General features: G+C 45.0%; 2 protein-coding genes across 3 annotated transcripts in view; one reads left to right on the top strand and one right to left on the bottom strand.

The window, feature by feature from the left end:
- dalrd3 (DALR anticodon binding domain containing 3) overlaps positions 1-1912 on the top strand; it is a 59066-nt gene extending 57154 nt beyond the window's left edge. The window contains exon 14 of the transcript XR_007249261.1: positions 1345-1912. The gene's annotated coding sequence lies outside the window, so the exon portion shown is untranslated. The remainder of the gene's footprint in view (positions 1-1344) is intronic.
- wdr6 (WD repeat domain 6) lies at positions 1145-13691 on the bottom strand. Of its 2 annotated transcripts, XM_059649737.1 has the most exons (6): positions 13490-13691; positions 8236-10699; positions 6390-6491; positions 5436-5552; positions 3130-3248; positions 1145-1881 (listed from the first exon to the last, which is right to left on the bottom strand). In XM_059649737.1, exons 1-6 carry the CDS (start codon positions 13572-13574, stop codon positions 1397-1399), a joined length of 3372 nt encoding a protein of 1123 aa, XP_059505720.1. In that variant the 5' UTR covers positions 13575-13691; the 3' UTR covers positions 1145-1396. The 2 variants fall into 2 exon arrangements, with proteins under 2 accessions (XP_059505720.1, XP_059505721.1); XM_059649738.1 differs by lacking the exon at positions 5436-5552.
- Positions 13692-19998: the final 6307 nt, after the last annotated feature.

The following is a 19998-nucleotide window of genomic DNA, read 5'->3' on the forward strand; positions in this document are numbered from 1 at the left end:
TTGCACAGTCTCCCGTGTCTGAGTGGATTTTCTCCAGGTGTTTCAATTTCCTCTCACAGCCCAAAGACAAGCAGGTTAGGTGGACTGGCCATGCTAAGTTACCCCAACAGTCAGGGATGTGCAGGATAAGTGGACTAGCCAGGGCTGCAGAGATTTAGTGGGGGGGTTGTTCCTGGGTGGGATGCAGTTCGCAGCGGCCAATGTGGACTTGATGGGCCAAATGGCCTGTTTCCACAATGTAGGGATACTATGATTCAGTGCCACTGTTACCCAGGTTTTGCTCACTAATCAAGCACAGGCAGAAGGATTGGTCTGCTGGCCTTCCTGTGCTCAGATCAAACAGTGCAGTTCCCTATCTAACTGGATACCTGTTTTAAAATGAATAAGACACTGGGCCAACCACTAGCTGCTGAAATTCAGGCTCACACTCTCCACAGTTCAGTATCAACTGCCATGGGTGATATTCACTCTGAAGTTGGTGCAGACACAAGATTTTAATGGATGATATCAGAATGGCTGGGTTATGCACATCAGATGAGATTGAACAGACTCAGGCCCTTTTGTCCAGGAAAAGCTGACCCAACAGAAGTCTTTAATTTTATTAAAGGCACTCAACACATGGAAGTAGAGAAGATTTTCCTAGTTATGATGCAAGCAAAATTAGGAACCAGAAATCTGCAAGGTCACTCATAAGTCCAATAAGGAAGTCAGGAGGAAAGCGACAATGGTAACTTGGAAGATTGAGACAAATTGCAAAAATGCTAGAGATACACTCGTGGGAACAGCATGATACATTGACAGTGAAATGAAGTAGGATGGGAGGAGGCTTCTCTGGAGCATAAAATGCCAGAACAAACCAGAGGGGCTGAATGGTCTTTTTTCTGTACCAGTAAAATTCCACAAATGATTGATGAACTGGCACATACATTGTGTTTTTTCACCTGAGCTATCAAGAGCAACACTTGGCCTACTGCTGTTCCTAATCTGAATTTGCAAAAAAGCAGCTCAAGTTGATTATGAAGTACTCAATCTCCAACTTTTTCCAGTTCACATGACAGTTCATTGATCTAAAACATTGACTCCAGTTCTGTCTCTTTGTACATGCTGCCTGAAATGCTAGATGTTTCTAACAATTCCTCTTTCAAGAGCAACACTTGGCCTACTGCTGTTCCTAATCTGAATTTGCAAAAAAGCAGCTCAAGTTGATTATGAAGTACTCAATCTCCAACTTTTTCCAGTTCACATGACAGTTCATTGATCTAAAACATTGACTCCAGTTCTGTCTCTTTGTACATGCTGCCTGAAATGCTAGATGTTTCTAACAATTCCTCTTTCTGCTTCCAGTTTCCAGCATCTGCTGTACTGGCATTTGTGTCACAAGGCTGTTTTGCTCCACCTACTGATACCTCAGGATCTGCAGCCCGTGCCCACACAGGGCATAAAGATGAGTCTCTGAGCTGGCACCCTCCCAGTTCTCCAGGTCAGCGACGTCTGCCACATGACAGCACACGCTGTCCAGGAAATGCAGTCCACGGTCGCTCAGCTCCCAGTGCGTCAGTCGCTGGTCGATGGAGACGGAGGCCAGCAGCCTTGAGCTCAGGATCTTCACTCCAGTCACATGTGCAGCGTGCGCACTGTCAACTCGCGGTCCCTCTGTCACCTGCATGGAAAATCCTGCGTTGACATACTGTCCTTCCGAGACCCCAACACTCGCTGCAACATCCTTGCTGGCAGCTGCTCCCACAGAAATCGTCCAGACACGGATGGCATTATCATCGCCACCACTGACTAACAGGTAGCGTCCAGGATCCAGGGATCTGACATGAAGTCCATTCACTCCACACTGATGGGCGTTTAACACCAGACAAGGGACCTCCAGCACTGCGAGGAACACAAGAGAATTCTGTGTCAACTCACCTAAACGCTGCTTCCTGTTGCCAAGTCTATGAAGGCACTGAACAGCAGTTTAATCAAATCAAAAATCAAATTATAGTTTTAATAAAAAATTATAATGATCTGGTCAGGCCACATTTGGAGTTATTGAGTGCAGTTTTGGGCCCCATATCTCAGGAAGAATGTATTGGCCCTGGAGTGGGTTCAGAGGAGGCTCACGAGAATGGTCCAAGCAATAAAAAGCTTAACATATGAGGAATGTTTGAGGACTCTGGGACAATACTCATTGGAGTTTAGAAGGATGAGGGGGGGAATCTAATTGAAATTTACAGAATACTGAACGGCCTGGACACAGTGGATCTTGGGAAGATGTTTTCATTTGTAGGAGAGACTAGGACCCGAGGGCACAGCTTTACAGTAAAGGGAAGACCTATTAGAATGGAGATGAGGAGAAACTTCTTCAGGCAGAGAATGGTGAATCTATGGAATTCACTGCCACGGAAGGCTGTGGAGGCCAGATCATTAAGACAGAGATAGATAGGTTCTTGATTATCAAGGGGATCGAGAGTTATAAGGAGAAAGCAGGAAAATGGGGTTGAGGAACTTATCAACCATGACTGAATGGCAGAGCAGACTCAATGGGCCGAACAGCCTAATTTCAGCTCCTATGTCTTATGATCTTAGTGTCTTAAGACAGTTTAATGGGTGTTGCAGCCCCATAATGGGCTCCTATATTGGAAACCCAAAAATGTAAAAGTTGACTACGAGATCCTTGATTGGGGTTGTTAACCTGGGCCACTCAGGGAGCCCTGGCTGACAGATATGAGCAGGAGATTCAGAAGGTCTCTTCAGTCTCGGGACTGGCTTAGAGCTTGTTGGTCAGAGCCCACCTACTCTGCACATGCAAATAAAGGGTGACTCGGTGATGGGATAGTGGCCTCTACTAGTCTTCTCAAAAGAGCAGGTTATTGTTGATAGGACATAGCTGAGAGATGGGAGGTATGGGAAATGTGCCAGATAAATTCGAAATTTAGCATCAATTTTTGCAGTGACTCCAAAGCGAGTGTTTCCTGAGCCAATGGAGTGTGGTCCCCATGTAGTTACATGATACGCACTCGTGGACTGGTGCAGCCCTGGAGGGGTTAGATTGACTCACTGCCAATGGGATGCAGTAATGCAGGGTGGTGTGTCGCGGATCCAATCAAGTGTATTCTTACTGAGCTGGATGATACATACCCCAAGGCTGACAGGTTCCTTCTGACAGAGTAGTTGCCATGTTGGCTTTCTCAATGGTTCCTGAGATATCCCACAATGCTATTCTCCCATCAGTGGCTGCACTGCACAGAAAGACCCTGCTGCAGGGAACAAGAGGGGTTTTGTTTACTACATGAAACAGCAACATTGCTATCTTATTAATTTATTTTACTGATAGCGTAGACAGAGAAAATGAACAGAAAAACAGAAAGATTTGTGTTTACATAACACTTTTCACAATAATCACACATCCGAAAGCAATTTACAGGCAATAGACTACCCTGAAGTGTTGTCCCAGTTGTGACATAAGAATCCCAGCAGCCACTTCTGTATTTTAAAATTCACTCACAGGGTGTGGGCCAAGCCAGGATTTATTGCTCAGTCCTAAATGCCCTTCAGAAGGGCAAAACAAAAACAGAGATTGCTGGAAAAGCTCAACATCTGTGGAGAGAAGTCAGAGTTAACATTTTAGGTCGGGTGACCCTTCCTCAGAACTACTGTATCCACAGTTCTTTCAGTGTTTCTTGAGAAGGTGGTGGAAAGTTGCCTTCTTGAGCCGCTGCAGTTGACAGGCTGTACGGACACCTGCCGTTTTCTTAAGAAAGGAGCTCCATGATTTTGACTCTGACAATGAAGGAACGGTGATTTATTCCCAGGTAAGGTTGGTGAGTGGCTTAGAGGGGAACTTGCAGGCAGTAGTGGTCTGATGGACCTGCTGTGCGTGTCTGTTTTTAATTACGTTAATTAAGGAATATTCATTGATTGGACACCAAGGTGAACTTCTTCAGATTTCCACTGGATCATTCATATCCACTTGGGATGTCAGACAGGGTCTAGGCACAATGACCCAGTGGAGACATGGCACCTCTGATAGTCTAACACTTTGTCCAAACTGCACTGGGTGTCGATCCAGATTTCAAAACTGAAGGGGAAGAGACACGATGTAATCATAGAGAGGGACATAGAGCACAGGAGCATGTTATAGAAAGAACAGTGTTACATCACTCAACTAGGAATCAGGAGTGCGTGGAGCATCTGTGGAGAGAAAACAGAGTTTGATGTCTGTTTCCTGTTCGCAGATACTGTCAGAATTTCTGCTTTTGTTTGTTTGTGCATTTGTTTGTTGATTGAATGAACTGCCGACACTGCGACTCAGAAACAAAAACAGAAATTAAAATTCTGAGGAAGGGTCACCGGATCCGAAACATTAATCTGAATTTCTCTCCACAGAGCCTGCCAGACCTGCTGAGTTTACCCTGCAAATTCTGCTTTATTTTTCCCCACCACTTCCGTTTTATTTGCATAATCAAGGATCACTAGTTGAAATCCTGTCACAAAAGCTGGGAGTTAAATTAAAAAAAAACTGAAATTAACATTAATATCTGAAATGTGGCCTTGATACAACTGAATTGGTGTAAATATCCACCTGACTTAAAGAGGAAGTAAAGTCTACCAGCATTCCTGAGTCCAGACCCACAGCAATGTGGTCAACTCTGAAATGGCCCAGCAAGCCACTCAGATTCAAGAAGGCAGCCCTTCAAGGGCAACGAGGGATGGCAAATAAACACCAGTCCGGCCAGTGATACTTTTACAAAGAGACATTGAAATATATTGTAATGAACTAAATCAATGAAAACTGGTGACACCACAAAATACCTCACAACTCATCCACGCAATACACCACTCCTCTCCCCCACCAATATCGCCCCTGCAATACACCACCTCGCTGCCCCACTGATATTGCCCCCGCCTCCCCACTCCTCCCCCAGTACCACTCCTCACATCAATACTACACCCACTGACTGACGGTCCTCATTTTTGAAATCAGTGCACGGAGGGTTTGGAATTTTTCAGGCAATTACAACAACGTGCATTTATACAACTTCAAAGGTAAGTAACTGGACTAAATCTGACGCTGGGCCACATGATGAGAAATTCAGACAATGGCCAAAGTTTGATAAATGTGGTACATTTTACCAACCATCTTAAAGGATAGCAAGTGAGGAGGAGTTGATGCTAAGGGAAGCTGAACACACAGCTGCTGATGGCCGAGTTCCGGAATGTGTAAGACTCCAGAATGGACAAAGACAGATTTCTCGTGGGATTGTGGGACTGGAGGAGGCTATTGGAGAGATAGTAGGAGTGGGCGATGAATTTAAAGACAAGGATTTAGGTGTAGCAACACTCTTTGCAATGCAATGGTGATCAGGACCTCCAATGGCTCAATGTCACCAAGTCACAAGGTTAATTAAAAGCTTGCCATTTTTACCCTCTGCTAATGTACTTACTGCCCTCTTGTGGTTGGCTGAAATGTGAAGGTCTGCAGCTTTAGCACACACCGCTGATGGTAGAAAGATTCAGCAAGGAGAATGATCTTCCTCTTGCACTCATCAACAAGAAAGAGCCTGCACAGCAAAGAGAATGCTATACATGACGGACCGCAACAGTTCAGAAATGTAGCATGTGACTGCGATCAGGACTGCATCTTCTACATGGACTCATTAATAACCTACCGACAGGCCCTGGTAATAGGTGCTACTGACACTTGGAAGAGACAAGATATGAATCTGGCAAACACACACACACACTTTCGGGCCAAATATTGACCAGGATAGTGAATGATTTTCTCCTGTCTCTCTCCGGAAAAAACAATCCTACTATGAGCTGGGAAGGAAGTGTGTTTTGGCAACGAATTCTGATGATCTGCAGCGACTGGATCAAAGGGTATTGGCGGAGAAAGCAGGAACAGGGAACTGAGTTGGACAATCAGTTATGATTATACTGAATGGTACAGCAGGCTCAAATGGGCCATAATGTCTGCTCCAGCTCCTCTATTTTAATGTTACAATCCAGAATGTGTTGCCAGAAAGGGAGAGACAACAAAATCAAAAGCATAAATACTCAAAGAGGAGATATTTCTAAAGACTTAGGAGAAGTGGGTACCTTGGTAGCTCATTGAAAGAGCTGTCATGTGTGCACTGGGGTGAATGGCTTCCTTCTGTGCAGCAATGATCCAGGGACCAGCTTAACTAACAAAGAAGAAATATGCATACACTTCCTGCCTTCTGAGAGACTGAGACGTATTGCCAGCTTTTTCCGATTTGGGTGCTAGTGAATTACAAGATCTAGCCGACTTGGGGGTTAGGGTAGGGTGGTGGGGTAGGCAGGGTGCGAAATGGGTGTGCTGGGGCAGAATTTCAATCTGAAAAGGGCGCAAGGCAAGAGAGAAGAGATTCATTTACCTCATGGATCCATCGCTGCAGGCTGCAGCCAGGAAATGACGAAAGGAGATGGAGGCTGTCCCGAAATTCATCCCAGCATCCACCACCACAATGGACATGTACCTTGTCGAGACACAGTGTCACAGATTGATAAAGTCCTCGACACATACAGTCACTCGGCACTGCAGAGTAACATGCTTTCAAATCGTTTCATCTTTCACTCACCAGGACACATGCAAGAATTCCAGTTTTCAAGGGGAACAATTTATACTACATGAGAAAAGGGTGCTGATTAATTGCCAATGTTGACCCTGATTGGTTGGGATGTTGCCATGGGGTATGCACATGGCAATACCACAACCAGAGTCCACTTGGCAACGAATCAGCCCCCTTTTCTTAAACAATACAAACCTGTCGCTTCCCTTTGAAATTTGGCATTCTTACACCGTCCAGATGTATGGAAGATGAAAACATTCAAAAGCATGTCTCCTTCAACAATAATATAAAGCATTTCAGTTGGTTCATGCACGAGATAATACAGGGTTCAAAAATTCTTTATAATCTTTCTTCTTCTACTAAATTACTTGGAATATTGTGTCCGGTTCTAGTCGCCCTATTATAGGAAAGATGTGGAGGCTTTGGAGAGGGTGCAAAGGACGTTTACCAGGATGCTGCCTGGACTGGAGGGCTTGTCTTACGAGGAGAGGTTGACTGGGCTTGGACTTTTCTCTCTGGAGAGAAGGAGGAAGAGAGGTGACCTGATCGAGGTGTACAAGGTAATGAGAGGCATGGATAGACTCGATAGCCAGAGACTTTTCCCCAGGGCAGGATCGACTGCCACGAGGGGTCATAGTTTTAAGGTGTTAGGAGGAAGGTATAGAGGAGACATCAGAGGGAGGTTCTTCACCCAGAGAGTTGAGAGTGCACGGAATAGTTTACCAGTGGTAGTCGTGGAAGCAGAGTCATTAGTGACATTTAAGCAACTGCTGGACAGGCACATGGACAGTGAATTGTGGGGTGTGTAGGTTAGGTTATTTTATTTTTGGATTAGGATTATTCCACGGTACAACATTGTGGGCCGAAGGGCCTGTACTGTGCTGCACTTTTCTATGTTCTAAATGATTCAGAGTCTGCATGGCTCCTTAATCTAATGTCAGACTGTCCTGATTTTATTTGTTGACTCTTTTACTATTAATAACTTTTTTCAATTAAACAAATTAAGAAATAAATCTTGCACATGGGTATGTTTAAACATGTATCATGATTGGGATAAATAACGTGAACAGGTGACAAGGACAATCAATTAAGTTCTTTTCAATGTTGTAATGTAGTAATGATGTCAGTGGACAAAAAAATATTAGCCACACGTTGAACTAAGCTTCCCCACTCTTCTTCCAATAGCACTGTACTATCTTTTAAGTCCACCCAAACAGATTTCAATTTAACAAGATAACACCTTTGACATTGCAGCACTCAGTCAGTACTGGCCTGGATAGTATCCCAAAATTACTTGAGTCAGACTTGAACCCACAACTTTCTGCCTCAGAGGGGACAGCATGCTACCCACCATGTTACAGCTGACATCAGTGAAACTTGAAACTCTCCTGGATGGCTCTTGTACCACAGTGGTGGTATTCTTATCTCTGAGCTAGGAATCCTAGGTTCAGGATGCATCTTCCTCTAAAGGTGTATAATAACATCTCTCAGCAGGTTGACTAAAAGTAATACTTTAAAACTCACCCTGTTGGCCACTTTGAAAGTTAGGTATGAGAAGGGTTATGTGGAAAGAGCTGGGGTGAGGTTCTACCTTAGCAATGTTCCAACAAAAGTCAATACATTAAAAACGAGACAAAAACCAAAGTGATACCTAGTCTCGGGATCCATCTTTAGCATCTTGTGCCTGTTCTTCTTATGTTCCCAGTCTTCAGCCAACCTGTGAGAAGCCAGATGCTCCACTTGACAGCTGAGAAGTGCACCAGCATCGACATGTTGAATAAGGAGGCGGTAAGAATGCAGCTCAGCTCTGCCGCCAGCAGAGAATAACACAGGCATGGAGCTGCAGCGATTATCAGCTCGGGAGCTTCCAGCGACAGCTATGGTCCTCACACTGGAGATGTGGTCATCAACCGTTGTCAGCTTGGACACATGGCCTGAGCTTTCATAAACGGCTAAAATATTCACCGTGGTGTCCTCGCTGCCTGTAGCCACAATACTTATGGGTCCATCAGCTGATGAGCTGAGCCTTTTGATGAACTTCACACAGGTAAGTTCACGGCCGTGCATGCATTCCTTAATGACTGTCCGGGAGCAGTCGCCTGAGTTGCTTTGGCAGATGAAGATGTTGCCTGACTTGATGTAAGCAAAGAGTTGACTGGCTGGGGAACTGCAGTAGCTCCATGACCTGTGACCACCGCCACAGGGGATACAAAGTACCTTCTCGCTGGTCTTGGCATTCCACAGGACAAAGTTGGTGGAATGGAAGCCAAGCAGGAGGAGGACACCCTCAGGCGTCACGAGCAGTCGTTCGATCCACTCCATCCCCTTGCAGGTTCTCTGACTCCTCAGCAATTTTAGCTTTGCGTCTTCGATGGTAAGCTGACGATAGTAGCCATCCCGTCCAGTGCTGTACACAAAACCATCGTGAAACAGAACTGACGTCACGCCCAATTTTCCGTGCAGTCCCGGCAAAATGGAAAGTGGCTCCTCACAGTCAAGCTGGCCGGTGATCTCAGCTGAACCATGTCGGAGGGCAAATCTTTCTTCTGTGTCTTTCGAGACCGCCGCACCCACGCTCCCTTTGTTGAGCCTTTGCTGCTTGTCCTGGTCTCTCCCAGTGCATGAGTACAGTAGCAAAGAGCCACGGCGGTCTCCACAAACCAGAAGGTGGGGCTCAGGCAGGAACGCCACGCTCGTGTGCCACCTGTGCTTGCACAACGGCAGGAGGTAACGGCATTTCTCTGCCACAGAGGCCACACGGTCCCCCTTGCAGGAAACCACCCACCAGATCATGATGCCATCAGCACCTGAGGAAAAAAGGTGGCACTTGTCTGGACTCTGCCATTCTTGGGAGGCCCAGCCTAGACTGTGGACTTTCCCTTGGTGCACCTGATTCTCCACCAACTCCGCAGGTTCAGAAAGGGTGAATATTTTAAGCCAGCCGTCGATATTCCCAACTGCACAAATAACACAGCCGCCGTCTTGCCTTCTGACTGCTAACAAGCTGTACGACTGGTAACTTGCATCCTCCATGATGAGTTCCCATTGACCAGAGACCAGGCAATAGCTGTAGATACTTCCAGCATCAGTCATGACCAAGAGAAGAGTTGGGTCAACCAATGTCAAAGCTTTCGGCGTCCCTGTTTTCCCAATTTCATCAAATTTGAGTTGAGTCACAGCCACGCCTTCTGCTTTTTCCCTCTGAATTTTCCACAACCTGATTCCCGAATCTGCTCCTCCAGTGACCAACCAGCCCCTCTCTTCATTAACAGCCAGTGCTCTCACACTCCTCCCTTTGTGTCCTTTAAAACAGTCAATGATCTCTCCGTTGTAGCTCCACACAATGCAAGTAGAATCTTCCCCGATGCTGATAATACAATTTTCCAGGAGCCGTACAGACCAGACCCTGGACTGGTGCCCATATAACTGTAGAAGGCACTGTACAGAATCTACCCCACCATCACCAACCTTCAGAGGCTGGCACAAGTTCCCAACTTTCCAGAGTCTTATGCTTCTATCATCTGAGGCTGAAGCTAGAACACCATTTTTCTCCAAGTAATGAATGCTGAAAATGACTCCACTGTGCCCGCTAATGCATCTTTCTGTTCGCACCCTACCATCCTCATTAGTGGGACCCTCCATTCGCCACAGCACAAGTTGGTTAAAGACAGTTCCAGAAATCAAAACTAGTTCGTCCCAACTGTGACCCACAAAGCAAGCAGAATACAGGATGCACTTGACATTGCAGTGCACTTCGCGCAAGGTCCTTCCTGCCTTGTAGTCACACAGAACCACAGAGTTGTGCCCAAGAGCTAGAGCAAAATACAAGTCCAATTCACAGTCACTCTTTAGCCACTGAAGGTCCCAAATCCAGTCATGCAATTCGTGAAGCCGTCCCAGCCTCTGCAGCTTTGGCCTGTTGGCACACACTTCAAGCTCAAGCACAATGAGGCCTTTTGCGCCAAATACTGCCAGCCGTGAGCTGCTTGTTTGCATCTGTAGGGGCCATGGCTTGATGCCATGAACACAGTAGTTTTGAAGCACACTGCAAGAAAGCTTTCTCTCATAGCCATTTGCTGAATTCAAAGTGTAAAGGTTTACACTGGCTCCTTCACCTGGTAAAGGACAGAGAAATTTTAGAAAAGCTGTTAAAAAAACAAACTGTTTCTCCATTACTTGTTCTCAGGATGTTGGAAAATTAGAAAAGGTATAATTAAATTGAATCATATTGAATTTACAGCACAGTATCAGGCCATTTGTGCCAACTGATGCCTCCTGGTAAAAACCCAAAGAACTGTGGATGTTGTAAATCAGGAACAAAAACAGAAGTTGCTGGAAAAGCTCAGCAGCTCTAGCAGGTCCGAGTTGACTGATTTTTCTTCACAGATTCTTCCTGATATTTGTCCTTCTTAAAGCCTCCTATCATTTCTTTTATTCTAACTCTGTTAATACATCCTTCTGTTCTTGATTACTCTACTCTCATCTAGCTTCCCTTTAAATGCACCTTTGTTATTCACATCAACTATTCTTCTGTCCTTTGAAGGTACCACGTCCTTCTCTCCCTCTCCAAAGTCTCAAACATGTTGTCAACTCCCAGATACTCGCCCATCATTCCCATAGCTGTTTTCTCAACAAGGCTGTCAAATCCAGCATTGCAGTGAGATTGGTCATGTTTTATACGGTTTTAATAAGGCTTTATTCCTGCCTTAACTTCCCATATGTCATAGTTTTAGAAAAAGTTCTTATCCATCATGAATGATGTTCTAAGTGTCTGCAACCATCCTAATCTCCTCCTCATCTTTTCTTGAGCACAACTGACTACACCAGGTTCCTCGGTATCTCCCATCTCTAGTTGCCCCACAACAATGGCAATAAGCTGCTCCCTCCACCAATTATTTCCAAATAAGTAGCCTGCTAGATCAAAAAAATGCAAAAAACAATCCACAGCACTAGTTTGGAGCTGCATGTAGATCAAACTAACTTGGAAAGATGTTAGTGAAAATAACAGGGTTTCGCTCAATAATCTGACAGTTATCATGGGATTCTGGATGTGAGTTTGTTTGCTGAGCTGGAAGGTTCGTTTTCAGACGTTTCGTCACCATTCTAGGTAACGTCATGTTCCAGCTCAGCGAGCAAACTCACATCCAGAACCTCAAACCTGAGCTACAAATCTTCTCAAAACTCGCTAGTTATCATGGTTATTATAATGGTGCTTACCCACAAAGTATCAAATTTGTTCAGCTCATTTTCACAATTACCGTGACAGTTTCAAATGAAGTTCCTCAGTTTTCCCAGTTCTGCACCAGCAGCACTGTAATTCTCTCCAGTATGGCCAGAGTTAGAAGTTACCAGTTATGGCACAGTGATAGCACTCTCTTCCTAACAGTCACAAAATCAGGATTGCAAATCCCATTCCAGGTGCCTTAAAATCCAACTGATATTCGAAGAGTGATATTGAGGAGTTGCTGCCTTTCAAATGAAACATTGGACTGAGCCCATTCCACTGGGTCTGAATGATCCCAAGGCATACTTTCAAAAAGGAGAAATGAAGCTCCCCCTCATGTCTTGACCAATATTTGTCCCTCAAATCAACATCAATGTAGTATTCAAAGTGTCTCACCACTACCTATAAGGTATAAGTTGGGAGTGTGATGGAATCCTCTCCAAATGCCCGAGTGAGTGCAGTTCAAAGGACACTGAGAAGCTCTACACTATCCAGGAGAGAGAGAACCCGTTTGTAAAGTATGCCAACAAGACTCTGAATATCCACTCCCTTCATCACTGACACAGTAGAACCATCTACAAGATGTGCTGGAACATTCACCAACCTCCAACAGCATCTTCCAAATCCATGACCACTACCACACAGAAGGACAAGGGCAGCAGACACACAGCAACACCACAACCCGGAAGTTCCCTTCTGCTCCTACACCGCACAGACTCCAATGGTTCAAGAAAACAGCTGATCACCACTTGCTGAAGGGCGGTTAGAGGTGGGAAATAAATACTGGTCCAGCCAGCAACACCCACATCCCCTGAACAAATGAAAAAAAAATTATCTGGCCATTCTCTCATTGCTGGGTGTGGATTTACTGTGCAAAAACTGTCTCTCTTTTGTCCAACACTGCTGTTTCAAAAGTGTTTCACTGGCTGTAAAAGAATCGGAACATTGTGAGTTGGACTTGCTAAGTTGTTCTTTAACAGGGCCATACGGAAAAAAAGCAGGTGGATTGTCCTCCCACACGAGGATTTCCCAAGGGGAGGGGGTCACAATCGCCAATGCAGCAATGACCACCACAGAGCTCCCCACCCACCCACCCTTCACAGATAGTCTCTACCCTAACTGCCAAGTTTTCATAGGTATTCTCACCACCCCCAGCCCAGTTATCACTGAGGGGGTCGCAACCCATTTTCAAACCTGGAAATTGGATCACAGTGAGAGAAAAATCAAGATAAAATGTGAGGCTGGATGAACACAGCAGGCCCAGCAGCATCTCAGGAGCACAAAAGCTGACGTTTTGGGCCTAGACCCTTCATCAGAGAGGGGGATGGGGTGAGGGCTCTGAAATAAATAACCCTCTCCCCATCCGCCTTTTCTGATGAAGGGTCAAGGCCCAAAACGTCAGCTTTTGTGCTCCTGAGATGCTGCTTGGCCTGCTGTGTTCATCCAGCCTCACATTTTATCTTGGAATTCTCCAGCATCTGCAGTTCCCATTATCACAGTGAGAGAAAGTTTGCTAAGTATTATCCTACACTGAAACCATTCATTTGGCAATGGAATGCGGAAGAAATTCACCTGAAATTGCTGCCCCTTTGAAGCTTTGCAACTTTTATTCAACGAAGGAGGCTCGTTCATTCATTTAACTAAGAAGAACCATTAAAAAAAATACATGACTGAAATTTACCTGACAGAAGAATGTCTCCCATAAACTGCAAGGCTGTGATGGGCGAGAGCAGTGACACAGACTCACACTGTATCTTCCTGCTCATCACTTACTGCAGATTCTCTGATTCAGTTATCAACTTAGCATTCATAATTTTCTGCAGTACAGGAATCTCTCTCGCTGTCTGTTCTGCACTCTGCATGTTTGTTACAAGCCTCCCACATGTCTGTTTTTCACCAGTCACACAGCTTGATACTGAAATCGCAGCCGGAAGAGGTTGGTTTCCAAATAAAGTGGAGATGATTGGTTGCTCTGTTGCTACAACGTTGCTGAGCTGTAGCAAATCAAAGGTTGCAATTCCTCAAGAGGAAGCCGACCGGAGCTGCAGAAGAAAGGTAACAAGGTGTAGAGCAGGATGAACACAGCAGGCCAAGCAGCATCAGAGGAGCAGGAAAGCTGATGTTTCGGGTCGAGACCCTTCTTCAGAAATGGGGGAGGGGAAGGGGGCTCTGAAATAAATAGGGAGCGAGAGGGAGGCGGATAGAAGATGGATAGAGGAGAAGATAGGTGGAGAGGAGACAGGCAGGGATGGAGCCAGTGAAGGTCAGTATAGGTGGGAGGTAGGGAGGAGATAGGTCAGTCCAGGGAGGACGGACAGGTCAAGGGGGTGGGATGAGGCTGGTAGGTAGGAGATGGGGATGGGGTTTGAAGTGGGAGAAGGGGATAGGTGGGAGGAAGAACTGTTTAGGGAGGCGAGGACGAGCTGGGCTGGTTTTGGGATGCAGTTGGGGGAGGGGAGAGTTTGAAGCTTGTGAAGTCCACATTGATACCACTGGGCTGCAGGGTTCCCAAGTGGAATATGAATTGCTGTTCCTGCAGCCTTTGGGTGGCATTGTTGTGGCACTGCAGGAGGCCCAGGATGGACATGTCATCTGAGGAATGGGAGGGGAAGTTGTAACGGTTCGCGACAGGGAGTTGCAGTTGTTTAGTGTGAACCGAGCGTAGGTGTTCTGCAAAGTGGTCCCCAAGCCTTCGCTTGGTTTCTCCAATGTAGATGAGGCCACAATGGGTACAATGGATGCAGTATTTCACATTAGCAGATGTGCAGGTGAACATCTGGTTGATGTGGAAAATCTTCTTGGGGCCTGGGAAGAGGGTGAGGGGCAGAGGTGTGAGGGGAGGTGTGGGGGCAGGTGTAGCACTTCCTGCAGTTGCAGGGAAAAGTGCTGGGGTTGTTGGCGCTGGGGAGGAGTGTGGAGCGGAAGGGTGTCACGGAGAGAGTGGTCTCTCCGGAAAGCAGACAAGGGTGGGGATGGAAAAATGTCTTTGGTGGTGGGGTCAATTGCAAATGCCGGAAGTATCAAAGGATGATGCGTTGGATCCGGAGGTTGGTGGGGTGGTATGTGAGGACGAAGGGGATTCTCTTTTGGTTGTTATTTACGGGGACGGAGTGTGAGGGATGAGTTGCGGGAAATGCGGGAGGCACGGTCAAGGGCATTCTCAACCACAGAGGGGGGGAAGTTGCAGTCCTTGAAAAATGAGGACATCTGAGATGTACGGGAGTGGAATGCCTCATTCTGGGAGCAGATGTGGCGGAAGCGAAGGAATTAGGAATAGGGGATGGCATTTTTGCAGGAAGATGGGTGGGAGGAGGTGTATTCTAGGTAGCTGAAGGAGTCGGTGGGCTTGAAATGGATATCGATTTCTAGGTGGTTGCTGGAAATGGAGATAGAGAGGTCCAGGAAGGAGAGGGAGGTATTAGAGATGGTCCAGGTGAACTTAAGGCTGGGTTGGAAGGTGTTGGTGAAGTGGATGAACTGTTCGATCACCTCGTGGGAGTACGAGGCGGCGCCAATACAGCCGTCAGTGTAACGGAGGAAGACGTGGGGTTTAGGCCCAGTGTAGGTACTGAAGTGGGATTGTTTCACATAACCTACAAAGAGGCAGGTATAGTTTGGACCCATTCGGGTACCCATGGCCACCCCCTTAACCTGTCCATCCTCCCTGGACTGACCTATCTCCTCCCTACCTCCCCACCTACACTCACATTTATTGGCTCCATCCCTGTCTTTTTGACCTGTCTGTGTCCTCTCCACCCATCTTCACCTCTATCCATCTTCTATCCGCCTCCCCCTCTCTCCCTATTTATTTCAGAACCCCCTTCCCCTCCCCCATTTCTGAAGGAGGGTCTAGGCCCGAAACGTCAGCATTCCTGCTCCTCTGATGCTGCTTGGCATGCTGTGTTCATCCAGCTCAACATCTTGTTATCTCAGATTCTCCAACATCTGCAGTGCTACTAACCCCGAGCTGCAGAAGAGGCAGAGTTGAGTGACAACAGATGTGCTATGGATTACCAATGTTAACACTAAAATAAAACACTACTGGAAATCTGATACAAAGATCTAAAGAAGGGTCACTAGACTTGAAACATTAACACTGTTTCTCTCTCCACAAATGCTGTTAGACCTAGAGTTTCTCCAGCAATTTCTGATTTTGCATCAAAGTTAATACTGCTTTTGTAGACTCCAACTCCTTGAAACTGCAAAATAAAAACAGAAAGTCAGTAGGTTTGTGAAGACAGAAATTTGAATTCATTATGACATGTTTGCAACTCTGTTTTGCTTTCATTTAGTCGGGGATGAGGAGAAGGGGCTGGCAAAAGTATAAACAGGAAGTGCTGGAGAAAACTCTTCTTGTTTCGGATTTCCTGCATCGCAGCATTTTGCTTTTATTTAAGGGAATGACTGACCTGTGTGTCTGTTTTCTCAGTGCAACAATCAAGAAATTTCATTGTAAAATCAAAAGTTTTTCTTGAGCTTTAAGGAGGGACTTGAGAGAAAACTTGGGTGGTTTTCCCTGGAGCCACAGAACCGGGGGGAGACAGGATAGAAGTCTGTAAAATTATGAGATGTATTGATAGTGTTGATGGTCAGAATCTTTTTCTCAGAGTTGGAATGTCTAATATTAGGGAACATGCATTTAAGGTGAGGGGGAAATGTTCAGATGAGATGTGAGGGGCAAGTTTTTTTGACACGGCAGATGGTAGGAACCTGGAACGTGCTTCCAGGGGTGATGATGGACACAGATATAATAGGAGTGTTTAAGGGGTTTTTGGATAAGCACATGAATATGCAAGGAATGGAAGGATATGGACCAAGGGCAGGCAGAAGGGATTAGTTAAATTTGGCATCATGTTTGGCAAAACATTATGGTCCGAAGTCCTGTTCCTGAGCTATACAGTTCTATGTTCTATCAGTTGGTGAGAAATCCAAAAGGCTTTCCAAGCAAACTGAAGGGAGAGAGAACCATAATAAGTGACTTAGGAAGACCATTCCAGAGGTTATTATTGTGGTTAATCTTTTACACAGACTACAGGTGGGCTGGGAATGCAGGTTAATACTATGTTTATTTAAATACCTCAGGCAGAGAGTCTGTCTTAGATGGGTTAAATACCCCTCTGAATCTGTGACCACATATGTGTATATTGTTTACATTTCATTCTTGTACAATAAATAGAAATCTTCGAACCAAGGTCTCCCATTTATCCTTTTTGTATTCTCTAGGTGGCTGATACAAGCCTTAGTGTGCACAATGTTCCTGTTCAGTCATTTCTGCAAGTGTGGACCCTTATGGTGTTCAACATTCATGCCTGCTAAACTGTGCTAACTTACTGAATGAGCTTTTATAATGTCATCTTATTCTTGTTGTAATCCCTTTTAAAAAATACTCTTTAATTCCCACCACATTGGCAGCCACTGAAAAGATCAGCCTTCAATGTTGCAGCAGCTGATCATTAACCCAGGATTGTCAAATGCCATACATTAACATGTGCTGTCATAAGAGATAATAAGGTGTAAAGCTGGATGAACACAGCAGTCCAAGCAGCATCAGAGGAGCAGGAAGGCTGACCTTTCAGGACTAGACCCTTCTTCAGAAATTTTTTCTGAAGAAGGGTCTAGTCCTGAAACGTCAGCCTTCCTGCTCCTCTGATGCTGCTTGGCCTGCTGTGTTCATCCAGCTCTACACCTTGTTATCACAGATTCTCCAGCATCTGCAGTTCCTACTATCTCTGAAACATATGCTGACATCTGAATTCTTATCTTTCTTGCTCAATAAATCCAAAGTTTATAAGACAGCAATTCAAACTACCAAGTGATTGACTCTCAGGCAGCTTGAATACCTACAATTCTGACCCTCTCAACCAAGTTTGATTGGTGTAAAACATAAATGAATGCAATGTGCAGCTAGGTGAGCCTTGGAAATATTTAGTTACATGTAATGAAGAGCTGAGCTAATCAGTAGCTCTTACAAAGAGCTGGCACATGAGAGCCACACAACCTGGGGGGAGGCATGATAGAAGTGTGTAAAATTAAGAGATGCATTGATAGTGTTGATGGTCAGAATCTTTTTCTCAGAGTTGGAATGTCTAATATTAGGGAGCATGCATATAAAGTGAGGGGGAAATGTTCAAATGAGATGTGAGGGACAAGTTTTTTTACACAGCAGATGGTAGGAATCTGAAACATGCTCCCGGGGTGTTGATGGACACAGATATAATAAGTGTTTAAGGGGCTTTTAGATAAGCACATGAATACGCTAGGAATGGAGGAATATGGACGAAGGACAGGCAGAAGGGACTAGTTTAATTTAGCAATCTGTTTGACACAACATCATGGGCTGAAGGGCCCATTCCTGTACTGCACTGTTCTACGTTCTATGGACTATATTCTCAAATTCAGCAAGTCTGGCAACATATGCAAAGAGAAACAAAATTAATGTTTTAGGTCTGTGACTTATCATCAAAACAATTTGATTGATTGACTCCACTGAGCTATGAGATGTTTTGAAGTCAACTTTCAGATCATGTCAGAGAATATTAAAAAAAAGAGAGTAGGGTCTTTTTCCATGCAAGCAAATCTTTGATGGATCTGTTTCATAACCAGATTTACTAAGATTAGTTCCATAATCTTTCTTCTTAGCTATCACAAATCTATCCATGTTAAGTTTTGAAATTTTCCTGCATTCATAGTTTTGAGAATGAAAAGTTCTGGATTTTTGCTACACTCTGTTGAAGAACAGATTCCTTAATCTGACAGTTTAATTCTAATGTTAAGATTGTTCTGGATACCCCCTACCAGATTAAATAGGTTCTCTCTGTCTACCCTATCATATTCTGAAATTATCTTAAACACCTCATTGCATAAGCTTGTAAAAATCCTAGAATAATACAACATAGGAGTAATCCATTCCACCTCTCTGGGGTCTGCACTGTTTCTAGCAAAGAATAATGTAGTTAGTCGCACTCCATTGCTCTTTCATCATCTCGCTCCAAAGCTTTCTTCTTCAATTATTTGTCCACTTCCCTTTTGCAACTCTCTCTGAGCCCTCTGCTAGTTGACATTCAACCAATGTACAGTTTCACTTTATTTATTCTACGTATACCCTTTATGATTTTAAACACTCATCAAGTCTCCTCTTAAAGGAAACAACCCCAGCTTTTGCAGTCTATCCACAAAATGGTAACTGTACAGCTTAGAATTATTCAATTAAGACTCTTCTTTGAAGGCTTCACAGATAATGTAGCAGTTTGCAGTTTTATGTAGCAAGACCTGGTCTTCGGGGAATATTACTATGTCAAATGTGTTCTATGAATACAAATTTTCATTATTGGGTAAAATTCAGGCTTGGGGTGATAAAGTGAAGTGCAACATTCACTCTGTGCAAATACCAGGAAATAACCATTGTTATGGACCAGACCAAACCCCCTTAAAATATTCAGAAGATAATTTAGACTGTAAATGTCAGGCATTGCATTCTAAATGCAGTTGGATTGATCTGAGGCAAAACACACTTTATTCATTACTATAGTTAATATACAAGAAGAAAGAAGCAATTGGATTAACAACTCTGTTTGAAAACTGAACAGAAAATAGATGATTTAACTAATAAACACTAACTGTTTAGAAATAGTACTATCCCATAAACACACCCTTGACAAAGGCAAGCTCAGAAAAATAGATTATCTCACAGACAATTCTCCAGTGATAATGCGAACTGCAGATGCTGGAGAATCCAAGATAATAAAGTGTGAAGCTGGATGAACACAGCAGGCCCAGCAGCATCTCAGGAGCACAAAAGCTGACGTTTTGGGCCTAGGCCCTTCATCAGAGAGGGGGATGGAGGGAGGGTTCTGGAATAAATAGGGAGAGAGGGGGAGGCAGACTAAAGATGGAGAGAAAAGAAGATAGGTGGAGAGGAGAGTATAGGTGAGGAGGTAGGGAGGGGATAGGTCAGTCCAGGGAAGACAGACAGGTCAAGGAGGTGGGATGAGGTTAGTAGGTAGGAGATGGAGGTGTGGCTTGGGGTGGGAGGAAGGGATGGGTGAGAGGAAGAACAGGTTAGGGAGGCAGAGACAGGCTGGGCTGGGTTTGGGATGTAGTGGGGGGAGGGGAAGAGCTGGGCTGGTTGTGTGGTGCAGTGGGGGGAGGGGACGAACTGGGCTGGTTTTGGGATGCGGTGGGGGAAGGGGA

The sequence above is a fragment of the Stegostoma tigrinum genome, chromosome 11, assembly GCF_030684315.1.
Source record: "Stegostoma tigrinum isolate sSteTig4 chromosome 11, sSteTig4.hap1, whole genome shotgun sequence".
Taxonomy (NCBI): domain Eukaryota; kingdom Metazoa; phylum Chordata; class Chondrichthyes; order Orectolobiformes; family Stegostomatidae; genus Stegostoma; species Stegostoma tigrinum.

Coding starts and splice junctions, on each gene's coding strand:
- wdr6 (XM_059649737.1), bottom strand. CDS start 13,574: ATGAGCAGGAAGATACAGTGTGAGTCTGTGTCACTGCTCTCGCCCATC. Junction 5,553..6,389: donor TGCAGCGATGGATCCATGAG/GTAAATGAATCT, acceptor TTTGCTGTGCAG/GCTCTTTCTTGTTGATGAGT. Junction 1,882..3,129: donor AGGAACCTGTCAGCCTTGGG/GTATGTATCATC, acceptor TGTTCCTCGCAG/TGCTGGAGGTCCCTTGTCTG.